At 34.9% G+C, this 15,279-nt stretch overlaps 1 protein-coding gene across 1 annotated transcript in view; it reads left to right on the forward strand.

Moving 5' to 3' along the window:
* Window positions 1-15,279, forward strand: part of THADA (Thyroid adenoma-associated protein homolog) — a 51,877-nt gene that overhangs the window by 35,409 nt on the left and 1,189 nt on the right. Inside the window, exons 17-25 of the mRNA XM_089642200.1 lie at window positions 830-974; window positions 2,538-2,792; window positions 3,522-3,674; window positions 4,619-4,753; window positions 5,768-5,871; window positions 6,687-6,771; window positions 7,632-7,804; window positions 8,872-9,674; window positions 11,114-11,412. Of these exons, the coding sequence (XP_089498326.1) occupies window positions 830-974; window positions 2,538-2,792; window positions 3,522-3,674; window positions 4,619-4,753; window positions 5,768-5,871; window positions 6,687-6,771; window positions 7,632-7,804; window positions 8,872-9,674; window positions 11,114-11,412 (2,152 nt within the window). The remainder of the gene's footprint in view (window positions 1-829; window positions 975-2,537; window positions 2,793-3,521; window positions 3,675-4,618; window positions 4,754-5,767; window positions 5,872-6,686; window positions 6,772-7,631; window positions 7,805-8,871; window positions 9,675-11,113; window positions 11,413-15,279) is intronic.

The raw sequence follows: 15,279 nt of genomic DNA on the forward strand, positions 1-15,279 counted from the left end.
TTGTATATTATTACATATAATTTCTTACTTTGACTTATTACTATACTACAGATTGCTACTTATATTATATTTATATCTCTTTTTTATACTTTTAACCTTACTTACTATTTACTGATTATACCATTATACTTACATTTATATTGTTGCATTCCTTATGTTGCTGTACTATTCTCTGTAAATTAGTATGTGAATGGCACATGTTGTGCCGTATATGTGAAATAAATAAATAAGATCGAGGCAAATGCAGTGAGCTATGAATATGCTGTCACACAACGGTACAAAACATCAGATATTCGTTATGAATATCTCAGCATTCAAGCAGTTAATTTCAACGGGCTCGAAGAACAATGTCGGCTGTGCAAATTTGTAGTTTTGCAATAGAGCTGTTTAATGTTTCGTTTCTGCATTTTTACTGTTTTTGAAACCCCTATTTACTAAATGAAGAAATATATTATCAAAAGCAGTAAAAATGCAGAGACGAAACTTTAAACAGCTCTACTGCAAAACTACAAATTTACCCATCTGATATTGTTCTTCGGGACCGTCCATATAATGTTTATGACATTTAACAATTAAGATCAACATAAATTTATAATTTAGATGTTGCATGCACGATATATTATACATCTCATCCAAGTCTGGAGTTCCGAATGCCATTGTTTGTTAATAGCTGCTGCCTTCAGAACGTTTTCCGCCAGTGGCTATTACTAATTTTTTTGTGTGGCTACAATGATAATTTCATGCGATGATGCATTAGCTGCCTTTCGAAAAGCATTTGATTTAATTTATAATAATGTTTGTTTAGCATTTACAATGTTTGTATTTATAGGTTATGGAAATGCAGCTCAAAATCATTGCATAATCTTCCACGTCTCTGGCTGGATGATCTGATAACTGCAATTGCATCCGGCGATACCAAAAATTCTAAACTTTGTTCTACCAGACGCAGTGCTGGGGTTCCATACATGGTTCAAGTATGTTATTATCTCATAAGACGTAACAATTTTTTGCATTACTCTCCCAATATAATAACAAAGAAGGAACCTCCATGTGGGCTGCGTAAGAATGTGTCATTTTTCCAACTATTTTTTTGTGTAATACATCACGCATGTGGAATGAGCTACTCTATTCTCCATCATTTAATCTGGGACTCGTCAAAAGCCCAACTGAAAAATCTCTTCCTTAACCTCTCGGACAAAGACTATTATTTACTTTGTGTTCCTTTGCGAACTGTCAAAACGTGAAAATTTTTGTGATATTTACGAGTTTTGTTAAAAGCTTCATAACTCACGTTTTGGGAAACGTAGCCTCATTCTAAAAAATGTTTTGGAAAGATTATGAAATTCACTATCGTATTGTATTGTTGTACGTAAATATTTGCGTTTCTAAATATACATTTTCTGAAAACGTCGAAAATATGTAAAAATCGCTGACCATTATTTCAAAGCTGTGAAAAATGTACTTTTTTCTGAATATCATAAAGAAATAACACTTTATATATTGAAGAAATATAATTAAAAACTATTAGTCACCTCAAAATATTAACCGTCCAAACTAAAATATTTTTAATAAATTATTTAGAAACGCAATAAATTATGAACGAACAAGATGACAGATCCAATCGACTTAGATAATGCACCTCTACATTCCATAGATATTCTTGAATACAGACGCGTAGCGTTATTCATTATCGATACTCTGTTTTTTAAATCATGGCAATCCGTATACTAGTGATGGAAATAAATCGATTTTTGTAAAATCTCGCGCGTTTACGTGAAAAGACGTTCTAATGTCTTGACCGCTATTATCATATTTACGTCTTCTAATGTTCTGAGTGGTTAATCCGCCTTGCATTGTCGCCCAACCCTGTTTGCACACCATATAGACAGGGGAGCTTTGTGTAAAACGTTACACGTGTGGAACGAGCTACTGGCATCCATCTATCCTCCATCATTTAATCTGGGGGTCTTCAAAACCCCGACTAACCAAGCTGAATCATATCAGGGAGTTACAGTTGCAATTACCGTGCAGATTCTCTCTCTTCTAGACCCCAAATTTTTCTGCGTAAACAGTGTTCTTAAGATAACCCCACAAGAAATAATCCATGTGAGTTAGATCAGGGCTTCTAGGGGACCACAAAACATCAATACAGAGCACGGCCTCACTACAGCCTTAACAACAACAGATTTGCTGGCCGTTTGATTGGTAGGAATGGACCTTTTCTTGTGGGGTTATCTTAAGAACCCTTCTCGATGGCCCTGTATTATATTTCATTGTAATGATTTAATTGTGGAGTAAAGTTTAATATTTGTTTTTGTTAACCTTTTCTGTGCGGCTGTCGCACATGTGATCCATGAAGTTCTACTAAAACACATAAATTATGTCAAAACGTGCTGCTTGGTGCGATAGATTGCGTTGAAGTGGCCAGCATTAAAAAGGTTAAATCAATAAAAAAAAACAATTCTTCGATTTGATCCAATGAATGAAGTGAGCATACATATTAAAATATTTATATTTAGTATGTTTATTGTGTTTAGGCTCTCGTCACAACGGAACTTCAAGTTAGCGGAAACCCACAATGTTTCCAGAAGTGTATGGCGACACTGCTGAACCTTGCCAGGTTTGACAAAGCCAGCACCAGCCAAACTGACGCCTCTGTGGAGGTGCGCACGCACTGCCTCAATATCCTGAGAGCGCTATATCGCCACACGGCTTTAGGGGAACATGTTAATTCGTACGTGGCCGACGGACTTATGACCGCTATTGCAGGATTCAACGGTGCCACATGGGCGGTAAGTAATTGCTTAATTCTAAGTTAGGAATCACCGATTAAAGTAAGTCAGATGTGTAATTTTACACATCTGCCCTGATGATGGAAACTGCAATGCTGTCCGAAACGTTGGCTATAGAAGGAGGTAGCGCAACACCGCATAATACCCCAAATACAAATCAGTATAATACTTTTGGCTGTGAAAATCTCAAATCATACCTAATCAAAAAGCTATTTCACTTCAAACCAAGAACATCCATAAAAAAATTATATATGTAAACAAAACTGTTCAAATTAAGAAAACAACATGAATATAATACTTGTCTCCTTATATACAAAATAAATAATAAACTCATACATACAAATACAGAATTCATCATAACGTCCCAAGTACACACACACTTTACACGGCAACACGATAACATACATTTAAACACCATAAATACTCACTATGGCAAGTAATCCATTGGTTACGAGGAGGGCAACATATGTAATTGCCTCTCAGACAACATTAAAAATAAATAATGTATCTACATTATTTTTTTAAATGGTTCATTTTTATGCTCATTCAGCAAAAAACTGAAAGTGAATAATATTGTTATGTAATGTACTTAAAAAATGTATTTATTTTAGTTATTTCTTGTTAAATAAATGAAAATGTAATTTTCTTTTATCTGGAATAAAAACAACTTTAAAAAAAATTTAAAAATAAGGATTTGGAAAACCTTTACAAGTCTATTTCTTGTTGTAGGAAAGAAACTCATCCACTCTGCTGTTCAGCAGCTTGATGACGCGTATATTTGGCGTTCAACGAACCAAAAACAGTGACGATTTGGGCATCAGGAACCGGATGACCGGTAGAATATTCTTCCAGCGATATCCCAAAGTGTACGACTTCATTCATGTAAGTTTTTCTACTATCTAACCATACTGGAAAGGTCGGTCAGCGATGTAAAATTTTGTAAATTAGCTAAAAAGGCTAAGCTTGCTAAAGGGCAACAGTAAATAGACCTTTTTTATGGACAATTCTTTTACAGCCATTAATCGACAAGCGAACCCCTAGGCTTCATCTAATATATGTGTTGCTTGCAGAATATGGCCAGCATGCTGGATTGTGTTATGATTTTTCACAAAAACCGCGCTATACAAATCATCCAAATATTATTATCGTGCATAGCAAGTCCTGTTTTAACCGTCTACCTGTAAATTTATTTTTACGTTCCGTTTCTATTTCGAGATTGTGGCCGTTTTAATGGTTCAGGAAAGATTCTTTTTTTAAATTTTAAATCGTTTTATTTATTTGGACTTTCTTTTTTGGATTTTTTCAATATTATGGTACCTACACCTGAAATTGCCATTGTATGCATAATTTCTTATTAGAATGTCTTTATAAAATATATGGTTTGTAATTAAGTAGGTAGGTATTTAAGTACCTACTTACAAATCTGTGATTTCCGAGAAAATTTTTGTTTTGATTTATTAAATAAGAGAAAATTAGAAACATACTTTTTTTACGCGAGTTATACTGTTGACAGAACTATTAGTGTTTAAGAAAAGTTAATCCAACACTGGCCGTAACTTGGTCCCTATTCAGAACAAGTTTTGCCTATTGAAAAAATCGGTAAAGCAAAGTTTTGAGTTATGGATTCTTTTGTTTAAATGTTTACCCAATGTTTTTAATGGTTTTGAAGGGACCGTATTCTAGAAGATGAGTGTATTGGTTGTCACATTAGAGGTTTTATCAGTCCGGCAATGTTGCATCTGCCATCTGCCCTGATGATAAATACTGCAAGACTGTCTGAAAGGGAAATACTTTGTTTTAAAATGTTATTTTTTATTACCTTTTAGGAGGAATTCAGTGATGTGGACGAGGACATTGAAAACATTGGCAAAGATTTGTCGAAACCGTCTCTCTACCCTATTCTCCTACTTCTAGCTAGACTCTATCCTTCGTCAGTTGAAGGGGTGGACTCTAATTTACAGGTTTATATTATTGTGTTCATAGACATCCAAATTTATAGACTCGTCCATCAGGGAAAGGGGAACAATCCAAATTTGCAAAGTGATGAATGGGCGTGATCATCTCCATTTCTGCAATTTGTCAATGAATGAATCTGAAAGTATACAGGCAAATCGCATTGTAATATCACTTGAAAACTTGAGTAGAATTAAAATTTATTGTGATGCACCAGGGAAGACTTAGTAGGTTAATTAACCGCCTTGCAAATGTGGATATTTTCCACATATTCTTCAACGAATTTAAACAAAAAGTATTACTTGACCTTTAACTGTGAAACACATAGGTACTATGTGTAACCTTTTTTGTCCCATATGTACCTAACCTTTTATATTTTTAACCCAAATATTTTTTTTGTAATTTTCCTTTTTGCTTTTGCAATTTATTGGTGCCAGACTAAATACCTTTTTTGCAAAATAAATATTTAGTCTGCGAAACTAAAATCAGCTTACAAATTACTTGTTCTACTTATAATGGCGAGCAGATTGCTGGCTGTGTAAAAAGCTACAAATCTCAAATCAGCTAAACAAAAGTTTGGGATTGTTTCCAAAATTGAATATTTTGTTACACTATTTAGTTAGACACTTTTACAAATGTGTTATAATTTACCCACCGCACTCATTTTTTGCTTCGCTATGCTACCCAATTTGAAGACGGTTCGGTTAAAAAATAACATTCAGATCCTGCGCAGAGAAGTCCCGTAATGGACTGCTTTGCAAAACGTTGCCTTACTTTAAGTGAACTTTACATTTCTGCGCAGGGTCTGGTTATTTCAATGTCCGCTTTTCATCGGTCAACGTACGACGGATGTCGTGGTTTATTCTAATTATCTCGAACCCTCCTAGTTCCGAAAATACCCAGATTTCATGTTAGGGCAAATCTATAAATTTCAATGTCTATGATTGTCTTTCTACAAACTATTTTTAATTTTCAATTATTTTGTTGTACTACTGTGGTTTTAACCATTTGAATTGTTTCAGCTTGCTAAGTACATTCCATATTTGCTGACATGCGCTAAAAGTTGCGTACTCAAGACAAGACGATTGGCGGCGAAAGCCATGGTGCCGCTTATTAGCCTTGATAAGTTAGTATAAATCTATAAATCATAAACTGTCACCAAACATAAATAACGCTTCTTCTATATTAATTCATAAAAATTTCCAAAAAAAAAAAAATTCTTTGTTTTATTTCCCCATCTTCATATTTGATTTCTTCATCTTCATGTTTGTTGATTTCCTCATCTTCATATTTGATTTATACATCTTCATGTTTGTTGATATCCTCAACTTCATATCTGTTGATTTCTTCCTCTTCATCTTCATATTTGTTGATTTCCTCATCCTCACATTTGTTGATTTCCTTTTCCTTTATATTTGTTTTGATTTCTTCATCTCCATGTTTGTTGATTTTTTCATCTTCATATTTTTTTATTTCTTCATTTTCATGTCGGTTGATCTCCTAACATTCATGTTTATTGACTATAGGTTTTGTCAGTGTAAATTCATATTTTTTATGATTGCCTTCTTGATCGTGACCTCCGAGGGCACTAGTGACCAAATTCTTATAAAATTTTTACAAAATCTTAGATTAAAAAATCGAAAGTGCATCTATGGCAGCGAACCTAAAATAAGTACTTATTTTTCTATTAATTTCTAATTTATGTTTGCTTGATCTTATCATGAAGAGTTAACATTTCCCAGGTACTTCAGAGAGCCAACTGAATTAACATGGAAATAGATTGAAAAATGCGTTTGTGCAGAGCTGCATTTTTCATTTATGTATAGCTTAAATCTTTCTTTGAATCTTAGAATTAGTAAATCACCATTCTAGCTAGAGAGAATTTGGTTGTTGGTGTGGAAGGTCGTAGGATTGGTATTTTAATTTTTTTTAATGTTCCAGATATGTTCCACACTGTATGGATTTACTGAAGCTTCTAGAGGATAAAGAAATCAAAACAAATTATTGTCATGGCATCTTACTGCAGGTTAGTTATAAAACTTAAACTCTATGCTTTCTTTGCCAATCACATTGACAAAATATGTTTTTTCCAAATGCCGCATTCTTTTTATCTGCCCCAACAATCTGGTGTACATGCTTTTCCTTTAAATTGATCTCTTTTCACAATGCACCTTTACAAATCATCCCATTTTTCCATCTCTTCTTCCTCTTCTTTAACTAACCTTAAAAAAATAATCATCACGCCATTCCCCGGAGGGATGGGCAGAGATGACTGCCATACAACTTTCTCTTGGCAAACACTCTTTGCTTCATCCACATTCGTGTATCATCTCATACATATTCTTCTGTTATTCAGACTGTTGGCAAACCCCGCTACTTAACCACTCAAGCTATCACTCATTGGCTTTAAACCACAGTAATCAGTTCATATGTTTCCGTATTTTATGTTCTATACTTTCATACTATGTATTTTTATATCCTACTGTATTCTTCCAGACTTCCTTATATTACTATATGGTCATTTACATTATTTTATGTTCTTAAATATTCTTTGATAATATATTATTTTATATTCTTTTATATTCTCTCACATTCTTTATGTTAATGTATAGAAAATCGACCACCATAACACGGGCATGTGCCTAGCTTGGTGGTCGAAAAATCCTCAATGCATGTAACAAACAATTCAATGAATAAAGAAACTTAAAACTTAAAAAAAAAATTATTTACAGATGTATGATTTTTTTAATGAAGGCGGTTGAATCCAAAACCGAATGCCCGGAAATTTCTATCGCTCGAGGAGTTTTTTTAAATACGCTGTCACTCAAGTGACATAAGTATATAATGGTGAATAATACAGATTTTAACTCGCAATTTTATTTTCAGCTCATCGAACTATTGGAGGTTGTTCCTGACAATTTAGTATTTTGTCAATATTCTACCGAGTTAGTAGGTTTATTGCAAAGCAGCAGTTGGATTTTGTCTAATTTATCTGGAAATAAACCTTGCTTCGTGACTGCTGAGTCCTACGTTCGGATGGTGTTTCTTCTTAAAGGGTGGTACGATGATCACATTATCTTTTTATCTAGTTACTTTGATTCATTTATTATTTCTTACACTCAAACCTTATTTCAATATTCTGGCCGTGATAGAGAAAAGGCCGGATCACTGGAGATGCCAGATTAGTGAGATACTACCATTTCTTCACATGAAAGCGATATAGACATAGAATAAAGAAGAGAACTGCCTTCCCTGCAAATTTGAATGGAAACAAATGTGCCACTGAATTAGTACTTTTTTTTTTTTTTTTTTTTTTTCTTTTTTTTAAAAGAAAGACAAACATTCCCAGGTTACAAATAACCTGACAATATTTGAAAATCTCCTACTACCACTATAGTAAGCTGAAAATGTTGCTTGTGTTGTGATGGAGGACTTAGCCAGCCGAGAAATTGAACACACTACGCCCGAGTGAGACCCAAGCGCGATGTCAACTCGGCCACCAACCGGTCGAGTTTTTGGTTCTAGACCATGTAGCACGCAGTCTGTCTCTCTTAGTCTTGCCTGAAATTGTATATCGCTATACCATTTGAATTTCGTAATCATGAAACACAGCTTTACATGGAAATGTAGGCCCTAATTGGGCTTATATTTGGATCACAAAACACGCCCACAAGGCACTTCTTGCGTTATACTTTATTCTATTGATACAGCTATTGCTGATAAATTGGTGGTGCATTGCATATCAGCTGCATTCAGTAAAATAATGGTTTGAAGTAAATTAATATCACAATGGACAAAATTTACATTCCTTGAAACTTATCTAAATATATATAAATTCAAAACTCGAAAAGTAGTTAACCAATATAGCTGAAAATTTCAAAGTCTGTTCTTATTAGTGCTGGGAGTGTTTAGGAGTGATTTGAATGATAGTATCTTTGCAATGGAATGAGATACGGAGCCATTAAAGTCGATGTAATGTATTTTTTAACAGTAACATTGTGGTATACAGTAATGAATGGTGGAAGAAGTTGGAGATGTCCGAGTAATTAATTAATAATTAGCAATAGCGAAGCATTGTGTCAACCACTAATTATATATAATATGTAATGTTCTTTTGCATTTTCAGTACCTACAAAATAGTAACTAAACAACCAACGTACTTCTTGGATTTAGAAAAATCGCTCTTGAATCCTGAAAATGTACTGAATACACAAAGCATTCATTTTGGAAAAGAGGGATTTTATATCCAATGTTTACATCTGAAGATTGGTTTATTGCTGTCCTTGGAAAAAGCATCTGACATTGCTGCCGTACTGATCATGGCCTTAGATAGCCCAGTGTATGAAATTGTACTGACTGCATTAACGTACCTACTTTGCTTTTATGAATCCAATAATCTGGGAGAAACGGCTGACTATGAACTGCCTAAAAGCGATGACTGTTTCTCTAATTTGTTTCAACCCCACGAAACCATAGATATATTGAACATGTTAAGTTCTTCAACAGAATATGAGGAACGCCTTTATGGCCTTTTGAAGAAAGATGTCTATGTGCAATGTCAGCAAAAAGCTCTAATGGTTTTATCACACAATTCCGGCAGCTTAACCAGGATTTTAGCCCTTTTTGCACCGAGCGCAAAGTCTGCCAAAGCCAAGCTTAAGATTCTTCTAAAATTAGCTGACTCTGAAAACGAAAGTATTAGTTACATTTATTTGAGGTTCATTAGCAATTATATGCAATGTATGAGCGCCAGAAGTCACTCTATTTATCTGTGCTTTACAGAACAATCCATTAAGCTGTTAAGCAATGTGTTGTTTGAATTCTCTTCTTCGGATAACTCAATCGAAAAAAGGATGGAATGTGCAAATATATTTGTAAATCATTGGGAGTTCCTGGACTGGGAGAGAAATCAAGCTGACAGAATTAGAGGTATGTATTGTTTTATCAAATATACTAACTCTACTACTCAAATTTGTTTTGAATTTAAGTGTCATTTTCAATATTGGAATTTATAATAAAGCGATAAATCGATTGAGTGCTTTCCTTTATGTAGGGTGTTAAGGGACATACTTGACTTATTCTAACCAGTGATTCCTATCATTATTTGGAGTAGATAGGGTGTTAAGGGATATACTTGACTTATTTTAACCAGTGATTCCTGTCATTATTTGGAGTAGATAGGAGGGTGTTATGGGACGTACTTGACTTATTTTAACCAGTGATTCCTGTCATTATTTGGAGTAGATAGGAGGGTGTTATGGGACGTACTTGACTTATTTTAACCAGTGATTCCTGTCATTATTTGGAGTAGATAGGAGGGTGTTATGGGACGTACTTGACTTATTTTAACCAGTGATTCCTGTCATTATTTGGAGTAGATAGGAGGATGTTATGGGACGTACTTGACTTATTTTAACCAGTGATTCCTGTCATTATTTGGAGTAGATAGGAGGGTGTTATGGGACGTACTTGACTTATTTTAACCAGTGATTCCTGTCATTATTTGGAGTAGATAGGAGGGTGTTATGGGACGTACTTGACTTATTTTAACCAGTGATTCCTGTCATTATTTGGAGTAGATAGGAGGGTGTTATGGGACGTACTTGACTTATTTTAACCAGTGATTCCTGTCATTATTTGAAGTAAAAAATGTATACGAAATTTTGGAATGGAAGGTATTGGACTGTTAGGATCGGGGTGAGGGGTTGATCGTTTACTAGGCTGAGTGACCAGTGACAACACGTGGAAGAAAAACAATTTTGCTTGGTTTAAAAAAAGAAAACCAGCGGCATTCCGGGATGTACAACTAAGCATTGACCTTTTGCCAATATTATCAAACCTAATACAGATGATGTAACAAATTAACAATAATAATCTATTGACAAATAAATACATATTTTATTATTATTATGTTACCTTACTGCAACTCTGCACAGCGGTCCTTGATGAAAATAATTTTCCTCATGGCCTATGTCATCTTTGGGGATGCTGTGTGGTGGTTTTTTTGAGTAGATGAAGGAGTGAACGTAGATCTTGAAGAGGCACATGTTGTAGGAGGGTGGAAACACAGAAGCCGGCAAATCATTCCACAGTGGAGCTGTTGAACTCAAGAATATGGCATAGAAACAAACCATTCTCATGTGAAAAATGTCATGCGTCTACAAATTTTGGGCACGCATTTAGCATGTTTCCTGACTATGCACCGGTACTGAAGGGATCAGTGACACTAGTCCCTCGTAGCATCTTCCACTGAAATACCAGTAGAACAAGGACAGCATTCCCACCTGACACCTGTGCTCTAAAGATAGCAATCTCGTCTGCACAGTTACAGAGTCAGATAGATTTATCGGTTAATATTTCTGTTCCAGTCCAGGGAATAATACTCCAATGGTCTGCATTGCTGCAACTAGCAGATGATGAAAATGATGAAATCAAGCAGAAGATTGCCACCCTGGCAAATACATTGATTAAAAAGCAAATTTCCAAATATAATGATACATTGCCATATGAAGAATTCCTTTGCAATGAAAATAAAGCCAAGGAAATCATTGTGGAAGTGGCGGCCATGTGGATGAGTCAGGAATCCATTGACCACACTATCATCATGCTTATTGTCATGGCTTTGGGATGCAACACTTCTATTTCTGAACAACTTATTGATGAAGAGGTATGTGAAATGCTTTTTTTTGCAAAATTCAATTAAACCTTTGAACATAAATGCATGGGAGGATTGCCTTTACTGGCAGGGGGCTGTTTAACTTCTGCAAAACCGTTCATGCACCAGTGACAAGAATTTTTTCCTGCCAACAAACCGTTCATGCGCTGCTGGCATTAGAATTTGGCCCTAACTAGAATTTTTTGATACGCAATTTAAACCTGTATGCCATGAGAAAGTGCATAATAATTTTTAACAGAATCGCATGCACTTGAAACACTTAACATTCATTTTTTATTAAATCAAATACATAAAACACTTTGTTTATTAACCACGACTTTTTTATTATTACATCTACCGGTTTCGCTACGGTCGAGCTTCATCAGGATGTGAAATATAACTAAAAACTAAGACAGAGGTCATGCATATTTATAAGAAATCAGAGGGAGACAGAATATAACACATTATAAAAGTGGGAGGAGTCAAATATTACATAGGCATAGTGAATTAAAGATATATAATAACAAAGTACAAAAAAGCAATTTTACATGAATTATACATATAATAATACATTTTAAAGACATAAGAAAAAACATAAACATATTAAGGAGTGGAATGGATTGTGGGAAACAAGTTAAATATAGGACTATAGAATGTGTTTTTTTGATTAGATAAATTAATTTGTGTATTTAATAAATGGTCTGACAAGTTACTGTTTATAGATTTCCTGATTTCTAGTGATTCTAAATTGTCTAACCCAGAGGTCGGCAAAGTGCGGCTCCGGAGCCGCATGCGGCTCTTTAGCCTCTTAAGTGCGGCTCCCGCGCAAAAGTTCACGGACAGGCGCGCAAGACGCGCCGATGGTATCGGCGGGTGACGACTACGGGGTGCGCGGTGCGAGGGAGACTCTTCTCGTGTTTCAATAAGTCTGGTTGGCGTTGGATAGCAGTCACCTCGCCAGTCGCGTTGCTACGGCATGGTGGTCGGCGCTTGTCGTGTTGCATGCAATCTTTCAGTAATGTTAATATGGCAAGTTTTGTTGTTAGTCGAGAGATTGCTAAGAGAGGGAAACCGTACACAGACGGCAAATACATTAAAAGTTGTTTTGTAAAGGCATCCGAAGAACTATTTCGGGATTTTAAGATCAAGGCAGAAATTTAAAAAAAAAATTAAAGAGTTACCATTGTCTGCCAAAACAATGAAAGATGTCTTCGAATATAACCATCCAGCAAAGCGAAGATATAAAATTAGTTTCGGCTTTATCAATAACAGTTGACGAGTCTTGTGACATAAATGATGCAGCGCAAGTTTCGCTTTTTGTAAGATTTATTTCTCATACAGGTTCTAAAGAAGAACTTTTAGGATTATTGCCACTCAAAGGTCAGACGCGTGGAGAGGATATCGCAAACGCTGTAATTGGATGTATGGATAAGCATCAAATGTCTCTCGAAAAAATTGTGTCGATTTCAACAGACGGGGCCAAAAAGATGACCGGCCACAGAAAGGGGTTTGTTGCTCTTTTGAAAGAAAAAATAATCACGAGATACTTGCTTACCATTGCATCATTCATCAAGAAGCGCTTTGTGCGCAGACATTTCCAAAAAAAATTTGTAAAGTTATGGAATTGGTGATTACGATTGTTAACTCCATTTTAGCTAAAGCTCTTAATCATCGCCAATTCAAAGAATTTTTAGTTGAAATGGAGAGTGAGTACGGTGATCTTCTGCTTCATAACAAGGTACGTTGGTTATCAAGAGGGAACGTTTTAAAGCGTTTCCAATCGCTGTTTCCAGAAATCAAAGCATTTCTCCTTGAGAAGGGTGTTAACTATCCAGAACTAACATACGATAACTGGATTCAAAACTTTTATTTCGTGGTTGACGTTACGTCCCATCTAAATGAACTTACAAGGGAAAGGAAATAATTTTTTTTCGATGTTAGGAGAAGTCGTTTCATTTGAAATTATCCCTCTTTGCTGAAGATTTTGCAAGGGAAACATTGTTTCAATTTCCGAGTCTGCTGAAGCATCGCCAAGAAAATAATTATTTCATTGACAAGCACTAGGTACATCAAAACAACCATCTTAAATATGAGGGAAGCATTTCTCAGCAGGAATTTAAAAACAACAGAGCGATCTTAGCATTCGTCAAACATCCTTTTAATGCTTCGATAACAGATTTGAATTTTTCTCCTTTTGGCATTGACATTGGTAACTTTGAAATACTTGCTGGATTAAAAAAAAAACAAGGAAATATGGAGCTCTAAATTTGAACGTCTTTGTGTTGATTTAGAAATACTGGAGGAGAAAAAATGTGAGCTTAGTTCACAATACAAGTGGTTTACCTTGAAAGACCTAGAGAAGGAAGACATGATCATATTCAACGCTTGGAATAGTATTCCCAACTGTTATGACCAGCTGAAAAAATTCACTTTTTCTGTACTATCCCTTTTCGGTTCTACATATTCATGCGAACAATCTTTTTCAAACATGAACTTTATCAAGAGTAAACTGAGAAGTCGTCTTATTGATGACAACCTAGAATCGTGCCTAAAATTAAGAACAACAACATACAATCCTAACTTACTAAAACTTTCGAAGGAGATGCAAGGGCATGGTTCGGAAGTACTTATTATTAATAATTAATTATATATTATTTTTTTATCAGTGAATAAAATGTTTATTAAATATGATATCAAGTTTTATTCAGCGTAGGTACCCGCAATTTAACAAAGTGCTGAAATTATAATAAATGTTTGTTAAATCAAAAAAACAGAATTAGCTCTTATTTTTTTTTTAAATAGTTGTAATGTACATATTTGGCTCTTTGGCAAATAAGTTTGCCGACCTCTGGTCTAACCTAATGCCTATACTATTTTTATGTAAGAGGCTAGGACCTGTTATTTTATTAAATCTATGGTCTGCTGATATTAAATGGTTGGCGAGTTCCGAAAAACCTTTACCATTTAAACACCGTACATGTTCCTTCACTCTGGTGTTTACATTGCGCGATGTTTTACCTATGTAAAAGGCGGGACAATAACTACAGTTGAGTTTATAAATACCCGAATGGCTTAGTATGTCATCATTGTCCTTAGTATTAATCAAAATTTTTCCTAGGGTATTGTTTGTATAAAAGGCAGGTTTAATATCTAAAGGAAGGTTCCTAACGCTTTGATTTGAAAAATTATTTATAAATAAAATCCTACGCCAATGGTAAATAGGGGTGTTGATATTAATTATCTTTCCATACCCAAATTCAGTTTACCCTAGAAGTAGGTGTCAATGCTTCTCTAAATTTCCTAGACCTCATTTATAAAATGATCAAAAAAAAATTAAATATTTATCCCTGAACATCCTCAATATAAAATAAAAGGCACTTTTTGGCCATGTTTTTTTCTTGCATAAATCAAAACAGGCGGAAGGTGTTAAGCGGGAATTTAAACCTTATCGCCATCTACGTATGGGTTATTATTGATAGCGGCTCAATTTAAAATATTACACGACGTAGTGCATCGCCTTAATTAATATATTTTTATTAGATAATACTTTTGGCCAGGAGAATTTAACCCCTTGGGTAATTTTGGGAGATATTCTTCACGTACAACGAACAAGTATAGAGTCTTTTTGGGATATATATATCCCTCATTTTGTATTACGGTGAGAAATATGATTTAAACAGTGCAGGGCCGGCATAGTCCAGTGGTAACGCATTGGACTGCCATTCCGAAGGTCGCGGGTTCGAACCCGGCGTGCGCATATAAATTTTATTTGATTAATTTGTGTTATTTCACAATTAATTAATTAAAATAATATATAGTATATTTGCGGCACGTTCCAGAGTGGAAGATACTACCAGTATCGCCCTGGTGTAAGACCAC

The sequence above is a fragment of the Hesperophylax consimilis genome, chromosome 18, assembly GCF_061612785.1.
Source record: "Hesperophylax consimilis isolate HC1 chromosome 18, BYU_Hcon_1.0, whole genome shotgun sequence".
NCBI classification, from domain to species: Eukaryota; Metazoa; Arthropoda; class Insecta; order Trichoptera; family Limnephilidae; genus Hesperophylax; species Hesperophylax consimilis.